The 25,776-nt window shown below is 37.8% G+C and overlaps 5 protein-coding genes across 5 annotated transcripts; 3 read left to right on the top strand and 2 right to left on the bottom strand.

The window, feature by feature from the left end:
- The first annotated feature begins 23 nt into the window (after positions 1-23).
- On the top strand, positions 24-2,990 carry mcts1 (MCTS1 re-initiation and release factor). The gene is made up of 6 exons (XM_053323933.1): positions 24-195; positions 1,707-1,859; positions 1,946-2,043; positions 2,125-2,258; positions 2,567-2,634; positions 2,725-2,990. The coding sequence occupies exons 1-6, from the start codon at positions 185-187 to the stop codon at positions 2,804-2,806; spliced, it is 546 nt and encodes a 181-aa protein (XP_053179908.1). The 5' UTR covers positions 24-184; the 3' UTR covers positions 2,807-2,990.
- A 27-nt stretch (positions 2,991-3,017) lies between these two features.
- On the bottom strand, positions 3,018-6,825 carry c1galt1c1 (C1GALT1-specific chaperone 1). The gene is made up of 2 exons (XM_053323932.1): positions 6,689-6,825; positions 3,018-5,507 (listed from the first exon to the last, which is right to left on the bottom strand). Exon 2 carries the CDS (start codon positions 5,498-5,500, stop codon positions 4,541-4,543), a length of 960 nt encoding a protein of 319 aa, XP_053179907.1. The 5' UTR covers positions 5,501-5,507; positions 6,689-6,825; the 3' UTR covers positions 3,018-4,540.
- Positions 6,826-8,754: 1,929 nt separating this feature from the next.
- urp1 (urotensin-related peptide 1) lies at positions 8,755-10,797 on the top strand. Its single transcript, XM_053324261.1, has 5 exons — positions 8,755-8,857; positions 9,210-9,338; positions 9,446-9,486; positions 9,582-9,687; positions 10,679-10,797. Exons 1-5 carry the CDS (start codon positions 8,755-8,757, stop codon positions 10,708-10,710), a joined length of 411 nt encoding a protein of 136 aa, XP_053180236.1. The 3' UTR covers positions 10,711-10,797.
- A 306-nt stretch (positions 10,798-11,103) lies between these two features.
- Positions 11,104-15,669, bottom strand: clic2 (chloride intracellular channel 2). The gene is made up of 6 exons (XM_053323431.1): positions 15,378-15,669; positions 14,211-14,320; positions 13,504-13,629; positions 13,292-13,392; positions 12,597-12,778; positions 11,104-11,757 (listed from the first exon to the last, which is right to left on the bottom strand). Exons 1-6 carry the CDS (start codon positions 15,429-15,431, stop codon positions 11,596-11,598), a joined length of 735 nt encoding a protein of 244 aa, XP_053179406.1. The 5' UTR covers positions 15,432-15,669; the 3' UTR covers positions 11,104-11,595.
- A 3,568-nt stretch (positions 15,670-19,237) lies between these two features.
- On the top strand, positions 19,238-25,580 carry si:ch73-335m24.2 (protein eva-1 homolog C). The gene is made up of 7 exons (XM_053323472.1): positions 19,238-19,364; positions 20,432-20,637; positions 20,774-20,897; positions 22,143-22,295; positions 22,893-23,036; positions 23,122-23,193; positions 24,967-25,580. Exons 1-7 carry the CDS (start codon positions 19,268-19,270, stop codon positions 25,350-25,352), a joined length of 1,182 nt encoding a protein of 393 aa, XP_053179447.1. The 5' UTR covers positions 19,238-19,267; the 3' UTR covers positions 25,353-25,580.
- Positions 25,581-25,776: the final 196 nt, after the last annotated feature.

Here is a 25,776-nt window from a genome sequence, read left to right as displayed (position 1 = left end):
ACGTACAGAGCTGTCGTAAAGCTTCTGGCCCTCCGCTGCTACACAGACGTGAGGTTAGCTAGAGCATCGCTGGATAGATGAACTTGTATTTCTTGTTTACTTGTGTTTACCATTCATATCTGTTGCAGTAAGACGGACAAGATTTGAGACAACTGAGGAAGGCGATAACGAGTGACCAACGAGGATGTTTAAAAAGTACGTTGTTGTTTTCCATGTTAACGTTATCAGGAGCTAGCAGGCTAACGCTAACTGTGGCTCATGTTCACAGTTCCTGAATTATTACATCAGATCAGAGTTTTTTAATGCTCTGAATTGGGTCAGATCCACAGGGCTATTATCTATCATTCACGTTTCTGTACAAAACAATAAAGTCAGTAATATTTAAAAAAAAATGGGGCGTTCAGGTGTCATGTTTGGCATTAGTAAGGAGTATTTCTACTTTTAACATTAGACTTGTTCATTTGAATTTACAGTAACTACTGAAAGGTGGCCTTTTTCCCACCAACTAGTCAAAATTATCTCCTCTTCCTTGAGCACAGCTGACTGAGATATTTTTATTCTAAATCCGTTTAATAATGGTACGTGGATGCAGAGCTGCAACGATTAGTCATTTGATTCATTAGTCCAGCGACAGAAAAATATTTGGCAACTATCTATAATAACTACTATACTATAATCAATGAATCACTGTGATTCATTTTATGTCAAAATACTAAAATTCCCTGGTTCCTTCTAAAAGAATGTTAATATTTTCTGGTTCCTTTTGTCCTCTATGATAGTAAACTGAATATTTTTGGATTTCATCTAAAGCTCTGTGAAATAATGATTGTCTTTTCTTTCTTTTTTTTTTTTACCAAACTAAACCCATAGGGCTGGGTGTCGTTTAAGAAATTACAACACCAGTACCAATCCAAGTATGCTTAAAGTGATACCAATTAAGTACTTAATTCGATACTCTTCATGTGAATAGAAACATTAAATGACATAAAATACCACCACTGATGGGTTGTAGCTGCTGTGGTAGTGGGTCAATCACAAGTCGCATTAAATCAAAGAACGCTTGTGCTGATTGGCTGTGAGCAAGTCCACATAGATATTTGTATTTTATTACTCTGGGTGCAAACAGTATTGATTGCAGGTATTGTTTGACAGACGACACTTCGATACTATTTGGTACCGATTTATTTTGGTCGATACCTTTAAAGGTATTGAGTACCAATACCCATCCCTACAAACTACTAATCGACTAATAAAGAAAATAATGGTCTGATTGATCAATAATAAAAGTTATCATTTAATTGCAGCCCTACATGGATGCATAATTTTTTTAAGGTTGTATGTACTGATGTGTCCATCTTGATGGAAAGAAATACAGGTATTCTGTTGCTTCTCCATGACAGTAATTGGCAGTAATTGGATTGTCTTGATATTGGCTTTAAAATGCAGTATTGAAATTAATGCTATACTGCTTACAGCCAATATTTTCCACAATAAGGAGTCAGTGTACTCCATTGTTAAAGAAGTATGATTGGGATATAAATGTGTATGTTGGCCTGAAGCTTTTAAATTAGTATATATGGCACATTAAAATGACAAAGATGAAATGAGAAAAGATTCTTATTGTATAATGCCACAAACGAGCATTTGTGTACCTTTTCGTATTTGTAACCACGTATAAATTAAACTTTTCTGCTTTCTCTCTTCAGATTTGATGAGAAGGAGAATGTGTCGAACTGTATCCAGCTGAAAACGTCAGTGATCAAAGGCATAAAAAATCAGCTGTTGGATCAATTCCCTGAAATTGAGTCATGGCTCAATCACATAATGCCAAAAAAGGACCCTGTCAAAATCGTGAGATGGTAAGATTGATCATTTCACTTTTCTCATCAGTCAAGTGTCTTTTCCCTTACAGTTATTCTTATATCATTTATCATTGTTCTTCCAGCCATGAACACATCGAAATCTTGACAGTAAACGGAGAGCTGCTGTTTTTCAGACAGAGAGAAGGACCATTTTATCCAACCCTCAGACTGTTGCATAAATGTAAGATTTCCTCATGTTGATTGGTGGATGGTTGTATTAAAGTGTGATCCCACTGACGAGAAATACATTTCTTCCTCATAGATCCGTTCATTCTTCCACATCAGCAAGTAGACAAAGGGGCCATTAAATTTGTCTTAAGTGGAGCCAACATCATGTGTCCCGGGCTGACGTCACCAGGCGCTAAACTCTACCCGGCTGAAGGCGACACAGTAGTTGTATCCTTTTTCACTCTTGAAGCTGTTTGAATTGATTTTTTAACTATGTAGACCAATGATTTCTAAACTGTTCTACAAAGGGTCATGTGACTACAGGCTTTCATTCCAACCAAGCAGGAGCACACCAGGCTCGACTCATTTAATCAACTGATCTCAGTTTTCAGACAGTTGAATCGTGTACTCTTGACTGGTTTGAACAAAAACCTGCAGGCATGTGACCCTTTATGCAATACTTTGGACATGCCTGCTGTAGACTGTTTGTAGAATTGTCCTGTACCTGTGAGTTTATCCTTAACAAGAGAATGCAGGCCATAATGGCAGAGGGCAAACAACATGCACTTTGTGTTGGCGTCATGAAGATGTCTGCAGAAAGCATGTAAGATTTACTCACATTTTACACAGAAGCAAGATTCTGTTGCTGCTTTAATGATGTCTGACTTTTCTTTGGTCTGTGTTGTGCAAACAGAGAAAAAGTCAACAAGGGAATTGGCATCGAGAACGTTCACTATCTGAATGATGGATTGTGGCACATGAAGACGTATAAATGATGACATCAGCACCTGCAACGCCCCGCCCCCTGACCACTCCGGGAGAGTGTGGAGCTCTTGACAGCGAGGCATGAACTGCCAGTCAACTGTTTACACCTACGGACTTAGCTGTGTAACCTGCTGGAGGCTTTGAATCAATCGCCATTATGCACAAATAAAAGGAAGATCTTGCTTTAAACCTCAACTGGTTTGTGTGTGTGGATCTGGTTAAGACATGTTTATTGAGCAATACAGGCTGTCAGCAAATTTACATAATTACAGGATTGTCAGGGTAGCTCAGGTATTCAATTGTCAGAACCAGTTATTCTGATCTTCCCTTAAGTGAGGTTAAAAATGGCAGTGAGTCTGCAGCCAGATAAAAATCAGAACATTTTTGGTGTTCTCAAATTTACACTCTGCTGCGAGTTTGACACATAGTCAAAACCCTACATTCATGAAGGTTATAATGCTATGAAACTGTTGCAGGGAAATGTTTATTCAACTTCATGGTCATTTTAAAGGCTGAACTTTGTACATTGCAACATTTGCTCTTAAAATGCTCACGTCATGTTTTATAATCGTACTAAAAGGCATTGATGAGAATTACAAAGAAATAATTTATTTTCTTACCTGAAAGCAGCAATACATTAGTATACATTGTGTTAATATAGATACAGCAATCAGGAAGAATGTAAAATGTTGACAGTACCAGTTTTTCTGGAATAGAAAATACAAAATAGTCTCTACATTGTAAAAATATCTCTTCAACAAAAATCATTGACAGCATGCTCAGGAATGAATCCACTACAACACGAGAGAAACTACAGCACTTGTTCTCAGCTTTTAACAGTTATTAATGACAAATACAACATACAGTGTACGTTTCTCAGAGTGGATCATTCAACACCACAAAATCACATTAACTTAAATCAATTGGTTTTATTGTATGTATTTTTATTATCCAAAATTACTTTGTTCAAAGAAGTCATCTGCTTAGTGTGACACCCACATGTTAAAACAAGTTCAGTGAGTTTCAGTGATTCTGAAACACCCAGAGGAAGAAACACAAATCTTTCACTGAAAACTTTTTTGGTGCATGACAAGAAATATACTTTACCCTTTTAGTTGACATTAAGGTTTATTGTCTTCCACATAGCTGAGAAGGCAAATCCTTCATCTGTGGAGATAACCAAACATCATGTGGCAAGAAATGCACTTAAGTAAAGCTGGACTGAGCTGTGACATGTTTAACTGAATATATCATGCTTTCATACAATCATTAAGTCAGATTGGTGATGTGTTATTGGAGAAAAAGAAGTCACTCATAATTTTAAGAACGCCAAGCACTTTGCATTGTAAAATAAAGACACTAAGTGTCATTTTCAGAAAATAGCATCACTTATTTCTCTAATGCAGCTTTAGGACCACAAAAGACAACAATTAAGATATATATATTAATACAATAACCAAACCTTCCGTACAATCCAGCCCCATGTCACATCATTTATATATTTCCCCAGGTATATCTTCATTCAAAGGACGGCACACCCATTGACACCGTTAACCTGCACCACAAAGGAATGAGGGGTGCTGACTGTGCCAAGTGCAAAAAGTACAAAATATATAATAGTGATATTCCCGCTCAGGATCCAGTTTTACAAACAGCATACAGAAAAAAACCTCTCCCCAAAGTTAGGTTTGCCATCACAGAAGCAAAAAGTTTAAAATGTCCATTCCAGTCGAAGGAGAGGGTCTCTAGTCATTGTCTGAGCCTTCAGGGGGGTAAAATACTAATGAGTCATGAAAATCGTGCCCATAAGGACGAAGTCTGTAAACTCCAAACATCATCACCTGCATCTGATTTGGTGATAACCCGTTGAACGTGACAGCCATATCGGAACAGCATCCCTCCACCACATTGTTGGGGTTTTCTTTCATGCTGTCCGTTATCAGGCTGTCGACACTCTTGCTGTTGAACAGGCCCTTGCCATGTGAATCTTCTCCATTCTCCGCGAACACGCCTGTATACTTGAGACACACGGCCAGCTGCTTGTCCTCACTCAGCTTCCACAGGGCACGTCCTCTCTCTGGACATTTGTCCTCATCATTGAGCACGTTCACTAGCCTTTTCAGAGCTTCGTAGCTTAAGACAATGCCACTATCATATGACACATACTCAAGCTCCCCTGACTTCATTGCATTGCCAAGGTAGAAAGGCTCAGTGGGATCCTTAGTGAGTACCAGGTGCTTGAGGTTCTCGATTATGGCAAATGTGGTGGCTTGCGCAATGAAGAACCAGCGCAGGTCCCCAGCATTCTCATAAGCGTGCTTCAGAGCTTTACGTAACCTTGCCCAGTCATCATCTTCATTCAGATCTACAGCCTCAAGGGCCTTAGACGACTCTGAAGTGTAAAACGTGGCCTTGTCACAGTGTTTGCTCCATGTGTCCACCGCAGTAGCCCAGTAAACCAGGATCTTGGGCTGGACCATGATGACGCAATACACACGCACTTGATTAGTCAATTCCTGCACCTGAGGGTCAGAGAGGCGGTTCAGTTCGTCTTTGCTCGGGGCCTTGACATGATGATGATGGTGTTGGTCCTCTGTCCCTGACTCTGCGCTGGGGCTGAAACTACCCAGAAGCGATAGCACCAAGCAGAAGAGGCCTCCCATCACCATCCCCTTCATGAAAGAGCCTCCTTCAGACAACATCATGGCAGCACTGGACAGAAGAAAAGGCATTCATGTAGCTGTTAATAGTGTTTTTTCAACAGAAAATCCAACTACTTTTGAACATCTATTCATTAATTTTTAGATACCTTGTCCCTGCTGCTCAATTATGAGGCTTTGCTCCTTTCTCATCTTTATCTTTGGATTTCAGTCTATGGTTTGTGTACAAAACCCAAATATACTCTAATCACAATGAGCTACAACTAAAAAATAAATAAACAAATAAATCAGCAAATCATCACAAGAGATAAACTAAAAGCAGAGAAAGCTTGGTAATTTATCAATTAATCATTCAATTATCAAAATAGCTGCAGATTTATTGATCTTATTGTTACAACTCAAGTGTACACATTGCTTTTAATTTTCAGTCAGATTGTATTTTAAACTTGGGAAAAGTTCCTAAAGAGGTTGACACAAATCAACACAAACATAACAATGAAACAATAAACTGGATGAAGATACTCTCACCAAACATAACATGAGTATGCAATGAAGTAAATGACTGCTACAAATGACTCCTGTGAGGACAATACTTGTCGGTCACACTTGTCAACTCTGCTCAATGTTACAAATTGTTTCCTGAAAATAAATCAGCCAGATTACTGAATAACTTTATGTATTTTATTACTGTACAGATTGTAATGCCCTGAGGGTAAATTTCTAGTCTGTGATACCAATAAATCCCTTGCTTGACTTCAGCATGTTTGCAAATCATTTAAGCACCACGTTCATCTTCTGTGTAAACATTAAACACACATTTCAGCAGGGTTGCTTTTATGGCTTATATCCTGACAAACTTCTCAGCTGTAGATATCCTACAGTAGCTTTTCGTTATTATGTTTATCTTAGACAATTTAACAAATAAAATGCCACTTAGCAGTATCGTCTCTGTAGAGAAATACTACGTGTTAAAGCTCAAACTGTGACTTATACCAGCAGACATTTAACAATAAGTTTCGATATAACATATAATATATAACATACGGTCTTTTGGAGTTGTTTACTTGTTCTAAACTCGACATTTAAACGAGGTACTCTAGTATTGACCGTATATGAGTTAATTAAGGGGTTTTAGCTGTAGGCGGCTAACAGTTAGCTTCATATCTCCGCTCACACACGGCTAATGTCTGGTTAGCAGCATAAACCCAACAAATAAAAAAGGATTTACTGTACCTAACAAGGTTGCTACTGCCGTGCCACTTGGTGCTCCTGCTGTCGTTTGTCTTTCAGCTCCCACTATTCCGGTTTGGTGAGACGACCAACCTCAGTCAGGAGGACTGGTAGTAAGATAGTCAGCAGTCCGGTTGGTGCAGCTCAGGTTTAAAGACTACACCGACTTCCGCTTTCTGGCCGCTTTTCTTCTTCTTCTTCTCCTTTTCCTGCTTCTCTCTCCTCTTCTTCTTCTTCTTCTTCCTTGATTTTTAGAGGCCGTTTGCATCCAAAGTGTTGCCAAGAGACAGAAAAAAAGTGTGTGTGTGTGTGTGTGTGTGTGTGTGTGTGTGTGTGTGTGTGTGTGTGTGTGTGAGAGAGTGAGTGTGTGTGTGTGTGCGCGCGCGCGTGCGTGCGTGTATTTATACTCAATAGCCTCTTCATTAGGTACAGCTGTGCGATCTAATGCAATCCAATACAACAGTATTGCTGCTATGATTTCAATATTTATGAAGTTTATACATTTTCAGTTTTTGTTGACATTGTCAGGAAGGTGATAATTTTCCCGTATGTTTATTATTGAGGTCATAGTGGGTGATGGTGGTTTACTAGGGTGCATTATATTGAATGGTGTCCTTAATAGTTCCAAATCATTAACATACATGACAGGAGCAAAATATTAGCAACACCAGTCAATGTAATGCACGTCTGTACACCTCCACCACTTAGTATGACCTCAGTAATAAATATTAAGTAAAATTATCACCTTTCTGACAATGTTAACAAAAACTAAAAATGTATCAACTTAAAAAAAGTAGAATTTATGGCAGAATAGATAGATAGATAGATAGATAGATAGATAGATAGATAGATAGATAGACAGATAGACAGATAGATAGAGCTGCAATCTCTTTTTTCCAGATGAGTAATTTGTGTATGTGGCTGATGTATCTAAGCCTTTCAGCAGCCAGATGTATCAAATCTTGTTGTTTTCGACAACAATAGCAGAGACGTGGAGACAACCTTATAAATCACCCGATACCAGGTACATACACTCGTCTGAGGAACATTAGTGACCTTTCAGTTTGATAAAAAGCCCTGTGGCCAGAAGCCTCCTCACACCGCCAATCACTCTCAACTTGTTTTGTTCTATATTTTTGGAAACAACTTCTCCTGACTTTTCTCTTACATTTTACACTTTAAACAAGTAATAATGTAATGCTTTTAAAATCTTACATTGTCGTTTCCTTCTCCCAAAGGACTCAAAACACACACAACTTTGCTCCCCTTACAATTTACTCTTAATTACATTAGAAAAGTATATTTTTTATATATTTTATATTTTTTAAGTTTAAATTTGTCAGATGCAGATTAATTTTGGACTCAGCACATGGACAAGAGAGATCTGTTCATTTTTTTTCACAGCAATGGTTTCAATTTTACACTTTGTCACTTTAGCTGGGCCTATGTGCAAATAACAGTTCATATATTGAAGCAGTGTACAATAAAAACCTACAGAGAATATAGGCATCTATACTTAATCAATATAAAATGCAGGAGAAATTAAATATTATAGCAGCTCGTCCATTATAGAAACAAAAAAGCAGAGCACAAGAATAAAGCATGGCTGTTTGAACCTATTACTTAAGATTTGTGATGTATTATCACAATGTGACCTATTTGCCCAATTAGACAATCATAATTAATTGCCTGTGTTGTTAGCCATTTGACTGAAAATGACGTAGAAACCTGCAATGACATACTTCCACGAGCTCTGTCATGAGCAATGATACTTCTGAACGTGGTGTCAGACATAAAGCATCTCTGGACAGCCGCTGATTACAGTTGGAGAGCAAACATTTGTTAGGCCTCTCTGTACAAGCAGAGATAGGCTCCAGCTGAATTGACAGGGTCCCCTAAATTGTGTCTATGACGCCTGATCCATCGCGTCAAAACCATTAAGCAGGAGACTGGGTGTGATGATAATGTATTGATCAGGTTGTGATGGATGACCTCTGAGGATATATAAGTGAAGTTCTCAGCCAAGCCGAGGTATAGTTCAGATCTGACCTTCTCAAGTTAAAGTCACCATGCTTTCTGTAGCTCTGTTTTACCTCGTAGCTGCGATTTGTTCAGCAAGATGGACACATGCTTTACCTCTGTACCCTGAATCCAACCTGGAACCACAGGCAGGTAAGACCCCAAAATCTCCTCTGTTTTTTGATCACATTGCTTCAATTTTAGTTTGCTTGATTTCTTTAGTCATGCTTTACCTTTTAAAATTGAGCACTGATTGAACACTGAGATATTTAGTCTGCATTTCTGTTTTGCTGCAATCTTCTTCATCTTGTTTATAAATGTACCCCGAGATATAATGAAATTCTACCTTATCATTACTAAAATATGTGAATATCCTTTCACTCTTAACTCCCTTTTTGCCCTTTAAGACGTGCCTTCAATTCCTAGATGATAATTTACGGTATTCTGCTGGGATGTTAATGTAATGATGTCAGGATGATGAAAGGCAGCTGTTTTGTCTCAACAGAGTTCATTCAGAAACTAGTTTCAGAGGTTGAAGATGGACCAAACGCTGCTGAGGGGGGGCAGAGGGAGGTGAATAATCTGTATCCTCTACTGATGCAGCACAATGCAGGGAGAGACTCCTGGAATAAAGGTAAAAGAAGCGACAGAAATCAGCACCCAGAAATTTGCAGTAGACAGACAAATGGGTCACATGTGATGGTTAATATAAAACATTCTTCACCTTCCTTTTTTTTTTAGGGGCTAAAGATTCAACACAACAGGACCAGTATGCAAACATGGTGAGGCTGAACACAGCATCTCAAGAATGTTCACCACAGATGAAACAGATTAATGTACAATGTGATCATCTGCATCATGTTTTCCTTGTTTTCAGGTTGACGACCTAAAAGCAGCAGTTCTGAAGCTGGCAGCAGCCGACAAGCTTCGCTCTCAGGGTTTTCTCAGATCAGACCAGAACTTGCCAAAAACTAACAAGAGAGGTGAGAGACCATTGTTCTCTATCAAGCACATGCCGCACCTGTTCTACGACGTGCGCGTTAGCTTTAGTCCAGGTGACATCATATAACAATACCTCACATGATATCTGAGCGGCGTTTATTGTGTTACGATACAATGAAATCATCAAGGATGTTTAACTAAGGCTCGGGACAGGTTGTTCACGCCTTGGCAGGCAGCGATAGACTAAGTTGTAGTAGTTTCTTCTCAAAATGAAGGTGATGTTTTAAAGCAAGAAGGAGTAAAAGTACTGGAAAATCAATTATTGAAGATTATTGAAGTAAACAGTAAGTGCAGAGTAAAAGAACCGGATTACTCCTCCTCTAATAATTTGATTATATTTGAAGAGTATAGACTGATTTGGGTTCATCAGAATAGTCTTGTATCCCTCATTGGCTCCAGAATTCCCCATGCTCATAGAAACGAGATGCATAGATGTGATTTCATATCTAGGAAAGTTCACTTCTTTAGTGAAAGAAATACTTACAACAAAATATAGCGCAATAAAATGCTACTTATTGATCATTAACAGGAGTTCAACTTTTGTAAATGTGGCACAACATCATACGGCTTTCAATACATATTTTGTGGCCCAAATCCACAAATGACAATGCGCAGTAGAAGGCTTTACAACAATATATACATCATGATTGAATGACTGATTAACTTTATTAACACCCTCTGTCTTTAAATCCACAATTTGGGGAAAAAGGAAAACCTTCACACATTGTAATTGGGAAATAAAGGGGTAAGTGTAACAGAGAAGGATTATTTTTCAAGAACGGACAGACATGCAATAGACTTAAGTAAAGTATTATATATGTACAGAAGTATAGTATTACACAAACTGTGTTAAATATATGACACTAAGTAAGTGCGTAGGGTTTCAGGCAGTGTAAAGGCTGTTTGAAGTGAAGAACAGGTCTGCAGTTGTCTTCAGTTATGTTCCTAATTTCGTTCTCTGTTCACTGACAGCGTGTTTCTGGAAATACTGTGTGACCAACTAGAGACCAGCGACAGAGGAACTCATTCGCATCATTTGGCCTGGTTGGAAACACCTTCATCCATCGACATCGTCATTTTGTTCCCCACCAAACAGCATTTTCATCATCTGCACCAGATCAACAGAAAATATATTTTTGAAGTTGTAAAATGGTTGTTTTTCGTGGCTGAAAATAAACTTGAATATCAGGAATGTCATTTATGTGACCTGCTCTTGGCTGCGATATGTCAAAAGTAAAGATGTATATAAATGTCTATTGACCTAAAGAAATATGATGGATGATTTTTTTTCACACCAGAGAGGTTTATAGTACTAGTCAGCACTCACAAATACACAAAAATCAAGATCATGACAAATTAATTTGATATGTTTTATTAGTGTGACAGTGAGACAATCTTATATCAAACTGTATTTGTACAGAGTGAGATACAGAAGTGTATTTCCATATTTTGCATAAAAATGAACAGTTTGTGAAGGTTTCTTCAGCTGTTATGCTCACACTAACACAATCATGCTATATTCAATAAGGGTGTTTTGATCATAAAAAGCATTAAAAATATATATATTTACACTATAAACAAAAAAGATGATGTGCTAAATTATATCAACAGTTAATTGCACGTTTGGTCTCTTCAGTGTGGCATGAATATATAATTTTTTTCATGAGGGACTTTGGAAAAACAGTCAAATCATACAACCAATAAAACATTTTGCTTTAGCATGACCCAAAGTCCTGCTGCAACAACAGATCAGGTATTTTTAATTTGTAATAGTGATTGATTTTTTCTACAGAGTTCTTGCCACAGTTTATTTTTGTAGGTTGCAGTGCCCTCTACAGATCGGGACAAGAATGGATATGATAGGACATGAAAAACAGATGATAAAAGGTTTATTTTCCTTTGCTGGCCACAGTAAAGTAGGCCTTCTCAATTTCAATGTCGGCCGGACATGTCTGTTTGAACTCCTCTCTCTCGTAGGCGTTTTGAAGGTACCGCCACACGCCTGTGAATTGGGCTGGGATGTCGAAGTCACAGTACTTCTTGGCAGCAATCTGAAATAAATGGAAATAAAATAAATTGAGAAATAGAGTGGGCTACGCAAGATCAGAAATTGAAGAAGTGTTCAGATTCATTATGAAAGTAAAACTACAAATGAATCCTGTTTTCAAGATCCTACATGAGTAGAGAAGTATTATCAGAAAAACATCCTTGAAACAGAAAAAAGAAAAGTACACATTCTGCAGAAAAATTCCCCCTGTGACGCATAATAAATTACATAATTAGGCTGTTTGTGCAGAATGTGAAAGTAACATTTTTTTGTAATAGTTGGTGGAGGTGGAGCAGGTTTTAAGTACTAGGAGTTTATATACAGACAGCTGTTAGTCCAATTTCCCAACTTAGGGGTCAAGTTCACTCCAAAGGGCCAGATGGTTTATGTTAGAGGGAAATAAACAAAAATACATTTCTGCTTCACAAATTTGTGTTTATCTTTGCATTTATCCCTGTATTGTGAAATATTGAAGAGTTTATTCAGAATTTGAGCCTCAAACAGTTGATTATCTGAGATGTTTAAAGGGAAAATGTCTCTTTGGAGGAATTCCTAACAACTCGTAGACATCTGAAACATGAAAATTAGTCCTGTGGTGCTTTTTATAAGGGTTCAGAAGCTTAAAAGGGAAATATTCTTTTACAAAGAATTGTATTTCTGAGCTATATTATATGAAATCTTAATGTAAAAGTAACTTGTAACTATAGCTGTAATACACATAAAGTATACCTGAATATATTCAAGTAAAATGAGTATTAACCACCCCAAAATTGTATGAATTATTGTAGACTACTATACCAGAGATGACCCAAAAACACTAAAACAACCAGTACACTGTCTCACCCGAATAACATGCAGTTTGGGCAGCAGGTTGCAGTCGGCTAAAGTGAGGCGGTCACCGTCCAGAAACCTCCTCTTGGAGATGCCAATGGCTTCTCTGGAGTTGTGGTCGATCTCCTCAGGGAGGGGAGAGTTCAGGTAGTCATCCAGACGCTTGAACTCCCGCAGAAGGTTTTTCTCATGAACTGGAGGATTAAAAGTATAATTTACTAAAGAGTAAGTAAAAATAAGTAAAGAAGCACCGCAGACAAGATAAGTACTTAAATGGTTGAACAAATCATAGTTATTTGGGACCACCAGGCTGCTGAAAATGTCTCTAAATGAGGCAAATATTTGATTTGTGATATTGGTTTATATCTAATTTAAAATGGTCTTAATTGTAGGTTTTAGTTTGACATAAAAATAGGAAAATTGACCAGAAATCAGGAAAATATGTTATTGTTGTAGGATGGCACTGGCTGTTTGGATTAAATGTACATGTGCAGTATTTCTACAACAGTATCCTACCTATCCTGTTTATCTCTTTTCTCTTTTTCTACTTTTTAATTTGTTTTCTGCTTTGCTCTGATTGTTTATGTGCATTTAAATCCCACAATGAGTGTCGTTTTGAACATTTTAATTTTTTTTAAAAGTTACAAAAACAATAAGTAAAACATTATGAGCTTTAATTTGTTTAATGAATAAGAAGAAAGACTTACAGGCATTGTTTGGACTGTTCTTGATGAAAGCAGAGAACTTTGCAAAAATGTCAGCACCCACGTCAAAGGACTCTTTGTTTAGTGGGCTGAGGTGAGGATACCTGTGGAGAGAAGGCAGGAGAACGTTGGGAAACACTTTCTATTTAATGAGAATAAGCCATCTTCAAATTCATGCTTGATTAATATTTGTATAATGATTAAGCACAAAGTACCTGGGAGGGGCTATTGTTTGTTCAAGAAACTCCTCGATTTTGATGAAGTCTGTTTTGAGGGTGCCGTTGTAAAGGAGGAAAGGAGGATTAGTTCCTGGGGCCAGGTCCTTGAGCTCTGCTGGCTTCCTGAGAGAGAGAGAGAACAGATGGAGGAGGAAAGTTTACAAGGATGTGATTATTCATGTTATCATTAATTCAGTCTGTTATCAAACATGTCAAAACTGAGCTTTGACATCAGAGGCCGCGCTGGTTATCGAGGCTGTCTCAATCAAATGTGGAATTATGGATTAATGATTTCAACACTGCTTGTTGGTTCAGTTGCAAAAACACACAGTGCTGGGAGTGGTCAGCTATTTAAGAGGCCTGTTTTGTGTATGTGTCTGTGTGTGTTCTGAATCATTCAATTATCAGCATCCTTTCAACATTTCCTGATCTTATTTGCTTACCGGTTATGACCCTGAGAAATTCACACAATAAAGACTCAATTAAAGAAGGTGTTTGTGTGAAAGCGACACAGAGCTCTTTGTACACTTTTGGGTTTACGGGCTCCTCCCTTAAACTCTGAGCAACACACCTTTTCACTGCGAGGAAAAAAACATCTCAATTTCTCTGTTGATATTTCTTTAACAGAAAACTGTGTGAAAGTCCCTCGCACCAGATGCTCAGGAAGTGTTTTTTGCCAGAGGAGGAGAGGGGGGGGTACTTACTTCCTCATATCGACAGTGGTCACTGTAAACTTGACTCCTTTCAGCCACAACACCATGAAGAGCCTCTGGCAGAACGGGCAGTTCCCCACATTCTCGCCATCATGACCAGCCTGGAAAAACAGTGAGATATAAGAGAATTTGACTTTATGATCATATGAGAAACCCACAAAATTCAACATGTCCAGTTTTAGTATACAATCACAATATCTCTCCTCTTCTCTGAAAGGTTGGATTTTGGAAGTGAGTGGGGATATTTCCTCCACAGAGGGGAAAAGAAGGCATTGTGTTGCAGAGGAAGACAGCAGACAAAAATTGGCTCTCCTCTTTCAGCCTGCTCATGCCTGTTTAAAGCCCCACGTCAGGTTTTCTGAGCACTGGCTTTGAGCCAATGTGTCAACGTATTGTTGTTAAAGAATACGTTTGGAAAATGAGAAGGAGAAGTGATATCAATCTTCTCAAACTATTTCTACAAGTGATTCGATTTTGGATTCGATTTTTAAATTTTCCATCTGCAAATATGGGCTGTCTGGTGCTGTTTTTGAGCTTCACATGAACTTCCTCTACGTATCAGAAGACACTGTGTCTCTGCACTGATAAAAAACAACTGAAACACATCTGACAGCAAGATGTATTTTACAGTTTGGATATTGAGAAATGAGCTATGTGTTTATGTAATGTCTTGATATAGAAAACTGTATCTACATGTATGCGTAACTAAGTGGGTGTGCCAGGTTCATGCTTGGGGCCAGACACCCTGTATGCTCCCCCGCTACTCTCTGGGTGTGCAAAGATAAGATGGACTGTCTGTGGCCAGAGTTCACTGATAAAAAAAAAAAAGTTCTGTGACACTCAGCAGGGACACAAACACTTCAACATCTGCAGCACATGGGTATCTGAGTCCTGATTGATGCTCATACAGCAATGTATTAAGAGCTCTACGCTTTTTTACACATCTGATAAAAAACCAGCAAATCCTTGTGTGACGCCTACAACTTTTTCTCAGGAGAAGAGAATATAAAAACAGGAAAATCAGGTGATAAATTAAAGTAGAATCAAATTATACTGAGCGTATGTGTTTGACAGTGAATTCAAGTGTAGTTTTTGCTTCATATATGGATATTTTTTGCTACAAGCTATTAATGAAATTGAAAAAAAGGCAAGACTTACCTTAATGAACAACTCAATGCTCGGCTCCTTGTCTGAGTTCTGCCGTAGTGCCATGTCGTCCCCAAAAAACTGCTTTATTCACTTTTTCTTAAAAAAATTTCCCAGTAGTTGCTCCAGTCAAAGCCTCTCCTTGATTAAACTCAGGGTTTTTTTTTGTTCAACCTCCCCAAAAATATCCACGGAGCTGGAGGGAAAGCTGATAACAGTGTCCTTGAACAAGCTGCTCTGGTTTTAAGTGTCCTGTGGTCGTAGACGTCAGGAGAAAGTGTGACACCTCAGGGCTGGTTGTGTTTTGTCTCCTTGGAGGCTATCGCTCTGAACATACTTCACAAGTCAGTAGGGAGAAGAGGGAGGGATCCAGAGAATGGGCGGGGTACACACATACACACACACGCTTATATACCCCAAGCCAAAATCTATGAGGAGAGCTTTAAATAGGTATATTGTACAAAATACAGGAACTGGTAAAGATGTATGACTCAACACACGCAAATTCATACAACTCATTTTAGCCACTTACATTCCAACACTGTTAAACAAGGAGGGAATAATAGACCTGGAAGGCTTTCAATACAAAGCACCTTCTGTGTATTTAGTGACACTTTGGAAAAAAGTAAAGACTCCTAATCTAATTTTCTGGCAGAAAAGGAGCCTTCTGTCCCCCATCTGTTTGTCTGAATATGAACAGTGTGACAGGAATGTATCTGAACACATGCTTTAAAAGTCTGTACTGTACTGTACTGATTTGTCTCAGTGTGTTTGTATATATTTGATAATGAATAACATTTGTTTTTAGATGATGAAGACAAAATGTGAAGTTTTTTCTTGTTTTAGTGCTTTTCAATAAGAAAAAAATCAAATTACATCAAATTAAAAACATCCTTTTACCTATTTGTTCTTAACTTATAGGTGATTTATAGAGTAGTATAGTCTTTGGTGAAAAGTATAACTAAGAACTAAAATGTTAAAGTCATATATTTAGTACATTTTTGAGTACTATACTGGAATATGGCAATGTTATACTACTTACTATCTATCTCTACAATAGATGTCAGAGGGAAATAGTGTGTTTTGTACTATACAACATTTATGTGACAACTGTAATAAGTACTTATTTTGCATATGCAGTAAGAATAAAAAAAACAATAACTTGCATAATTATAAAATATAATATGATACTAAACAGTATGAAAAATGTCTTGTTCTAATGACATAGGTTTTCTTTTTAAAGCAGCAATTTAGTCTTTTGTGCCTGTTTTTAGTTGTTTTTTTAATTTGTTGGGGTCTTTACATTGTCAAACACTTGTGTCCTGTATATGAGTGTTATATGCAGACTAATGCACCATTAACTGAATATAAAGTTCATAATCATGTAACAGTGAGTGGCTTGCATAATGAATATTTACCCTTGATACTACATCTTGGTAATATTACTATTAGTCAAATTTCAAATACAGAACTTTCACTGCAGTATTTTATGGTTTTTAAGGATCACCATGATTTAATATAGATCATCTTCTTAGAAATCTACATTTGTTTTTCTATTTTTAAGCCCACAGAAACGGTCCCATTATAGTTTGTAACCATTCTTTGAAACAGTAATGGGAAATTTTGGGGGTATTTTGAATAACTGACTGGCAGAGGGAATCCCCTCTGTGTTTAGGGCATAGAAAGTGCAGGGAGGTGGAGGTTAGCTTTCATTACTTTCATTGCTGACTTGCTTTGCATGTGATAGTAAAGGAGTGAAGAAAACAAAGTAATAAAAAACACTTTTCCACAATGAAATATTTTTTCAAAGGAAACCAATATTTTCTGGAAGTATTAATGATTAGTAAATCTTTCCTGATAAATGAATGAGAATGAATGAATGATAATTTACTTTCATTTCAAGGCCATGTGTCTTTAGGGAGTTTGGTGTAGGGGGCTCAGTTCATGATGTGTTTCTTGTAATATGGTATCATTAACTGTAAACAGGGGAAGCGAGATTTCATCAAAAAAATCCCCAAATTGTGGTTAAGACTTCCCTAAAATAATAACGACAATAACACATGCCAGATTATGCAATGCTTTACAAGGAATTTAGAAATAAGATGATAAACTTGTAAGGCTCTGTGCCATGGACTTGTCTCATTTATCTAGCAGAGAGGATTTGGGGAATTTTCAACAGTCAGGGGGAGGATAAAAAACAAATGCATCCCACTAAAATTCCTAAGAAATTCAGGAAAGTTGATGAATAATGTTTAATCATTGCAGGAAATGTAACAGCAGCAGATAAGGTGGTAGAAAACAAAAGTGGGAGAAAGTCCTGAACGATTCCAGCAATCTCAAACCTAATCTCTCTTTCCACACAGTGGTATGACCCCTCCTCAAAGACAGTCAGACTAGTTTTAAGGAACACTTAGTCACTTTATTAATACTTCCTATGGGAGGTGTATGGAATTTTACAGGAGAGTAAAGTGGGAGTGTCACGCTTACTGACACATGATTAAAACGGTCTCTCCCTTCAGATTAACAGCCTCCATTATTTCGTCCACTCTGCTGCAGTGGAGGGAGTGTTTATTGGAGCTCGTGTGATAAATGACTCTTGTGCCATTGAGAAATGAATTTTGATTCACCTTCACAACTGTACGCAATTGCTGATAACGTACTGGGCTCATCACTGGCAATGACTTTACAAGTACAGTATTATGCGTCAGTGTTTGGCTGCTATGGCAACAGTCACCACATGGGGTTGAAACAGAGAGGATGTGTGGGTTCAAATCACAGCTTTTGTATTAAATTGATCACAGGCAATTGTGGTTGCGAGGAACTTCAACAGGAAAGATTTCCTGAGTATTCCTGGAAAAAACTGGCAGCAGTGGAAACACACCAATGACCTTCTACTTCCCCAAAAACAGACAATAATATGGGAAAAAGCACTGTCTCATGGAGAAAGACACACATACACACACACACATATCTCTGCTGGACATACACAGCAGCTGGAAGTGCCCTCTTGGAAAAAATGGCCTTATCTCAATAAACAGGACACTCAGTGTTGACTTCTGGGTCCATGATAATGAGCCTTCATTATGACATTTTACACACACACACACACACACACACACACACACACACACACACACACACACACACACACACACACACCTCTAACAGCTCTGTGTGATTTAATGTGACAAGCTTTTGATATTTCTTTGACCATTTCAAATAAAAATGTAATTCCTGCTATGTATTAGCACTAATTTAATTAAAAATCAATGTTTCAGTCATATGTCTTTCATGGGCATTGAATAAATACATTCACTGAGAACTTTATAAGAAACACCTGTGCAACCTGATGCAATACATCATAACAACTCTGCCATAAATTCTACTTTTAGGGAGCTTCCACATTTTCAATTTTTGTTGCAGTCAAACTGCAACAATCTCTGTACTTAATGCACAGACATGAGAATGATAAGAATGAGCTTAAAATGAACTATTTCCTTAAACTCACAGTATAAAACAATATAATCTTTATACTGGAGGCTGTAACAACCAATCAAATGAGTCAAATCACTGGTTTGTGCAGGAAGTGTCTCTAGATAAAAGTATTGATGTTGTGAGATTACTGCACGGCATGTCTATGACTGAAATGTTGTTTTTGTGCATTGTGTAAAAATAGAAATAAATTAATCTGTTTCCATCTGCACACATAGACAGAGGATCAACCCTGCAGCAACAAGCTCTCAGCTCTGTTTAAAATGATCGACAGGGGCTGACAGGGGGTGGCTGCTTCTTGTGAACACAATGGCATCATTGACCTACTGACCGTTCTGTCCCATGCAGAAAGTCATTGCAACACAAGACATTACAACAAACCCCAGGGTCGGTCATGCTGGATATGCACAATGACAGTACCACAGAGTTTCTGCCGGTCTCTCTGTGTTCTGCCTCTCATTTTGGCTCTGAAGATACACACTGCACATTCGGCGCCTGACTTTTCTCGTAAGTGCTTTGTTTTTCTAAATCAGTAATTGTTTCAGTAGAAGAAACTCAAAATGCTGACAAAAGCTCCTGAAAGGCATCCAACATTTAGTAATTTATCTCCACATCCTGCTTTTCCAAACAGCTGGCGCAGCTCATACTAAGAATCAAGGTCCTGAACTTAGAACTTCACAGAACAGGACAAGATACTCCCAAAACAATAAATAAATTGTACTTGATTTATTTGTTACCATGTTGAGAAGTTTTGTTGTTTGGGCTGTATGACCTTATAATCACAATGATAAGTTCATACATAGCAGGAGGTCACCTGTGTCTCAAGAGACCTCTATTGTGAGCATTGCAGTGTATCTCTCTATCTCCATTTTTTGGTGTGGTTACAGGTTCTGAGGGGCCTAATAATAGCTCATTGTAAGTGAGTGCCTGGTACTGCCTCCTTCACTCCCTAATCCCTAACGCACACACACACACACACACACACACACACACACACAAGACACAGGGGGGGGCGCGTACGGGAAGCACACATGGGAGGGGAAAGTTCACTTTAGTGTCTATTTTCCATTGTCGTGCATGTTTGTATGTGTGTGGTCATACTCCAAATATTGTTTTGAGGAGCTACACCCAGAGACTGAGACACCACCCAGGCGACAACCAGGACTGAGCTGCTAGGAGTGGAAAATAGCACCCATAGAGCCAAATTCAGAAAATGTAGGATTTTGTATCATTTAGAGTTAGTAACTGAGTCAGACAGTCAGTTCCTACTTTGTCAATAAGACAAAACAATTGCCTTATTTGTAATAATCCAGTTAATGCTTATTAATATATCTAAATTAGGCAAAAATTAGGCATTAAACTTCTGTACTTGATATTTGATATCAGCTCTTGTTTTTTAATTTGCATCACTCTGTTGAATGATCACTGTGTTTACATGCCTGCTGACTTGCTGTGACATCATTGCACCTGAACAATGTGCTACTCATGAGTACACCCTGACGTACTTCAAGAGGATCTTGCACATTCAGCAGATACACAAAATTAAATTAGCTTTACCTTGTGTCCTCTTTTAGAGTACCTTCACACCATCCTGAAGAATCACACAGCTCATGCTTGTGAAGGAGACACTCTCACCATCGAGTGTCCCTCCAGGACATCTGTAGCTGTCCTGTCAGCCTTCTATGGACGACGTGTCCCTAATCAGCATTTATGCCCCTCTGAGAAAACAAACACAACTGTGGAGGAGGACACAGAATGCACTTCTCCCGTTGCTATAGAGGTATGTAAGGCTGTGCTGAATATTTCAACATGGTTTGTTTTAGAAAAATAAAAAATTCTTTAAATGCTTCAAGTTCTTTAATTAATGACTCGCAGCAGATGACAGTCATCAAATGCATGTTTTCATACTCTTGCAGAAAGTGCTGTCGGAGTGTCAGGATCAACGGTCCTGTCACATCTCTGTCCTCAGTCCAGTTTTTGGGCAGGACCCCTGTCCTCTCACCAGCAAGTACCTTCTAGTCTCCTACAAATGCCAGCCAGGTAGGCTGCTATGATCCTGTATTCAGTATGTGAAAACCAAATTTTAATTTAATTTCAGTTATTATTTTACTATTTTTGCAAAGTTCATACTATAAAGGAACTAAACTGTATTTTGCCTGTTTAAGCCAATTTCTACAAATTATGCATACTTTATATTAGCGACTTTCAAAAGAATTCGACAGGTTTTTAAAAATGCATATTTATCAATTTAACTAAACAATCTCAACTCAAGGTACGTACTGAGCTTTTGACTGTATCATACTGTCCTCATCATCACATAGTTTCATAATAATAAGCACCTCCAGGACTTTTTATCAATGTTGACCTAAAAGTTGAACTTTACAGTTCAGTCAAAAAGTCAACTCAAAGTCCACTTACTCATTTGTTCTGGAGCTTTTGACCATACAAGGCATTTTTTTCTACCTTTCAGGCAGCCACTAGCTTCTGTTCAGTTCAGTCATGTAAAAAAATCAACTCTATTTGAACTTGTTTGAGGTAGGCCATTGATCACAGTGAACAACATACTTATTTTTATTTCTCGTGATATAGTTATGCAATTGAACACGAGGACTGATTTGGAAAGTATGCATACAAGAAGTACACGTGATTTACCACTCATGTATTGTGTAATGTATGTAATGTGTCAAAACTGAATTCAAGTTTTGACATTTGATTTACATAAAGTGTTTGGCTGGAGGGTAGATTAGCAGTACTAATGAGCTAAAATGTGCAAACACACAAGCATGTTCTTGAAGTTGCTTTGCTACATGCTCATCATATTATTCTACTACAATTAAAACGAAAACGAAAACTAAATAAAAACTACAATGAACAATGTGAAACTAACTAAAACTAAACTGAATTGCAGATAAATTCAGCTTCGTTTTCGTTGTTGTTTCGTTTTCTCCCTTGATTACTTCCTGTCCTGCAGCAGCCGTGGTTAAAGAATGAAATTAAAAAGGACTTGATAAACCATATTTGGTGTCACTCATTCTTTCATCCTTTTCAGCTTCTACAAGTCAAGGCTTTCTCTTAATACCTGAAAAACTAAAACTAAATAAAAACTAAACTGAAACTAGTCAATTCCTCAAAATAAAAACTAAACTAAAACTACTAAATCACTTGTTGAACTAACTAAAACTAAACTGAAATAAAAATCAAACTGAAAAACTAAATAAAAATAAAAACTAAAGAAAATTTCAAAACTATAATAACCTTGGTGTGAACATGTCATCTGTTTCTTAGAGCACCACCGCACAAGACTGGTGTGTGAAAATGAGCGTTTGAGGCTGATGTGTAAGAATGAGACTGTCCTTGCCATCTACTCAGCCACGTTTGGACACCTACTGCATGGAAGTCCCCACTGTCCTCAGGAATCTGGATCACAGACTGATATGGGTGTGAAACAGGGCACAGTGCCATCTAGTGGCAAAAGAGTGGAACAGAATCACTTGTTCAGATATGGTGGAGAATAATTATTCTGCTCTATTTTTCTATTAGTACACATGAATTCAAACAATAGATTATAATATAAACAGTAATAATCATAGTAATGATAAACTTTATATATATGTACCTTTCATACAAAATGCAGCTCAAGGGGTTTCACATTAAAGAGATAAATATTGTTGCATATGCTATTATTGTTATTTTGTACTGTCCAAATATTTGGACAAATTCTATTTTAATACTTTGGCAACATTGTTCTCAGAATTAAAATGCCTTAAAATTGAATACACTGTCTTACAGATGGTGGGATACAGTGCACAAGACATGGTGTGAAATGGTGTTATAGAGAGGCTATGTTCCAAAAGATGTGCTTTTAAGTGCCTTTTTAAGGAAAGTGTTGTTTAAAAGTCTTTACATAAGGTGTTACCTAATTTGGGAGAATAACTGAAGAATTGTGCTTAACAGTTATTTAGTTACAATTTGACATTTATTTCTCATAATAATTGCATCATATTTATTAATCAGGTTGATCTTTATTTATTCCAGAGTGTTTGTCACCTTCAGCTCTGAGGAAGGTCTCACGCAGGTGTCACACCAGGCCAAACTGTTCAGTACTGGCTGATACTGTGACTTTTGGGGACCCCTGCTTCCCTGGGACCAGGAAACACCTGCGGGTGTCCTTCACATGTGGTGAGAGACAAACCGGATGTTACAGCTCATTACTGTGGTGATAGGGTTTGCTGTGTTATGTAAAAATCTCTCATTTCCTCTTTAGTGCCCCGATATCTTCTGGAAGATGTGGGTCGAGGAACAACAGATCCTTTCATGATCTCTGACTACACACATGGTGAGAGTTGAACTGAATATTCGGTGGTTTTATAGCATGCAGAGTTTGACTGGTGTCTGAGCTCAGACCCCTCTCACCTGCAGGTGGATGGTACACTGGCCCCACCTTCAGGCCTCAAAACGTGCTCTTAACCAACTCTCTGGAGATCATTGAAAAAATGTTGGGTATGTGCACTGATGCCTGTAGACCTCAGTTATGTAAAATTCGTATTATTAGACCATAAATATGGGCCTACAGGTGTTTTGGCATGCTTCAGTACAACAGAAATGTTAACAGTGGAGTAGCAGCCTCCTAAACATGTTTATAGTAGCACATTAAAAACTGAGGGGAGGCTTTCAATGCTTAGAAATTATTGTTTTGTCTCTCAGTTTCTCTGTTTTCTGTTTAGTAACACTGAATCTGCATAAATACTTAACATTACTGTGGACCATTTTTTAAAAAGCATATCATAGATTGTTTATGGTTTTTAACTTTCTTTCAGGCAACTTGTGGTTCCTTTTTTTAGTTTATTACAGTACTGCACTAAGTTTCACATCATGAATTGCTCAAGATACATTAGTAAACAATCAACTTTTGAACTTTTAATTGACTCTTTTTTTTTCAACGTTACATTATAATCGATTGTAATTCAGTTGAAAGCTTAGATTGTTCTGAAAATTCCTCACGGTCCCCTCTAGATTTCAAACTTGACTTTGGAACAGCCAGAAGGGCCCCACCTGAGGATTTAAGGCTGCGGGCCGGCTAATATGGAGTCAACATATCTGATATGTAGCATATGTATGTAAATGTTAAGGATTGCCTTTTCTATAATATGTTGATGATGAAATACAGACAGTACAGCCATTGAACAAACACCTGTCAGTCTCTAGATAGAAACATAGGCTAAATGCCCTGAATGTTAACAGAGAGGACATGTCGAATGAACTGCCTGATGCATAAATTGTTGCATCTTTGACGTCTAACTAAATGTGTTAAACTCCTCAGTCACCTCTCACAACTAGTGTGAAAGCAAACATTCAAGGGCCTGAACACACTCAGTTCACTTACAAACAGGGAAAAAGTCTGAGGGCATCTGGTGGACTGGTGGAAAATGGCAACCAAGGAACACGAAGCTGTGAACCTTAACATTAAATTAACTTAAGAAAAAGGTGTACAATGAGAGCGAACACGACGATATGCAGCAGTAAGTCTTTTAGGTTCCTGTGCCCCGGAACCTATTATCTCATAATCGATTGATGTATAGTCACATGAATGAATGTAAGCATAATAGATGTTTGCATTAAAATTGTATTTAAAAAACAACTCTGTAGTTTCAGATACTCATGTTCCCACCAGCAGTTGAACAGCCTGACTTTAAAGACTTACTTAACCCTAACTGCTTGACCACGCTATAATAATGTAGGTTTGACAGATAAATACATTTTTAAAATCCTCAATGTTTACTGTGTCCGATCGCCTATCTTGAGTTTGAATCTTTTGCATGTTGATTTGTCATGCTGTAATGACAACTGAAATAGGAGGTTGTTTGAAAAGGAGGGAAAAAGCTGATTTTTGAGTCTAAAAATGTATAACTTTGGAAAAATGGTCTGCAGTAATGCAAAGTTTGTAAGCTTTGTATAATGGCAAACACAGGCAAAAGTACCAGTGTCATCTTTCAGAGAAATTTGGTGCAGAGTGCCAGGATAACTAGTTTTTGGCAGATAATTGTGAATTTTCTGTGTTATGCCAGCAGATATTGAGGCTGGTTTGATCATAATTTGCCTCTTTTTCTAGGTCTGCCAGAGCGAGTGGCTCTGTACTTTGTCTCTGGGATCTGTGCTGGTCTGGTTTTCCTGCTCTGCCTGTTTGGCCTACGCTCCACAATAGTGAAGGATGTGAAGGATCTGGTTTCTGAGCTGAAAGAGGAGCTGAAAGCATCTCACAAACAGCGCAGGGAACTCATGGAGGACCTCTACGATGACGACATCTCAGACACGTCATCTTTCCGTCGCCTCACGCAGTCCTACAGAGCAGCAGACATCTTCAGCCCGTCCACTCTGACAGTTGAGATGGTTGACCGTCAGCTGGAGCAGACAAGGGATCATCCCAATGGAGACATCTGGCCACAGCAGGACTCCAGCCCCTATGCCATTCACAAGATTAAAACTTACAACCACTAACAGACATCACATGTATTAATAAAACTACTCAGAGCAACTTTCACTTTAAGTTGCAGACTAAAATTAGATAATTGTTTTCCTTTTAAAATAATTTAACTGTGCTGCCTTCTTTGTGTATTTTCACTCAAGTGACTGTGAGAGATTAGGAGTGAAATATATAATATAATGTAATAACATATCATTATTAAGATTGTTTCTTTAATTTAGTTCAACACAAGACAAATTAACAGTAAGGCCAACGATTCAGACTCAGTTCATTTTTCTTTTGTTTTTCTTTTTTTGTATGATATTGTGTAAATATGTAGAGACCAGTATTTACTAGATATTGCAATGTACTGTAAGTCATTCTAAGTAATAAAGATTGTGTTGGGGAGAGACTTCTGCTCTATTTAAAGGTTTTTCTGTTTAATGTTTTACAAATAGT

This window comes from Scomber japonicus, chromosome 8 (assembly GCF_027409825.1).
Source record: "Scomber japonicus isolate fScoJap1 chromosome 8, fScoJap1.pri, whole genome shotgun sequence".
Classification (NCBI taxonomy): Eukaryota; Metazoa; Chordata; class Actinopteri; order Scombriformes; family Scombridae; genus Scomber; species Scomber japonicus.
The sequence above is the reverse complement of the archived record's forward strand: the minus strand, read 5'-3'. Positions and strand labels throughout refer to the sequence as shown.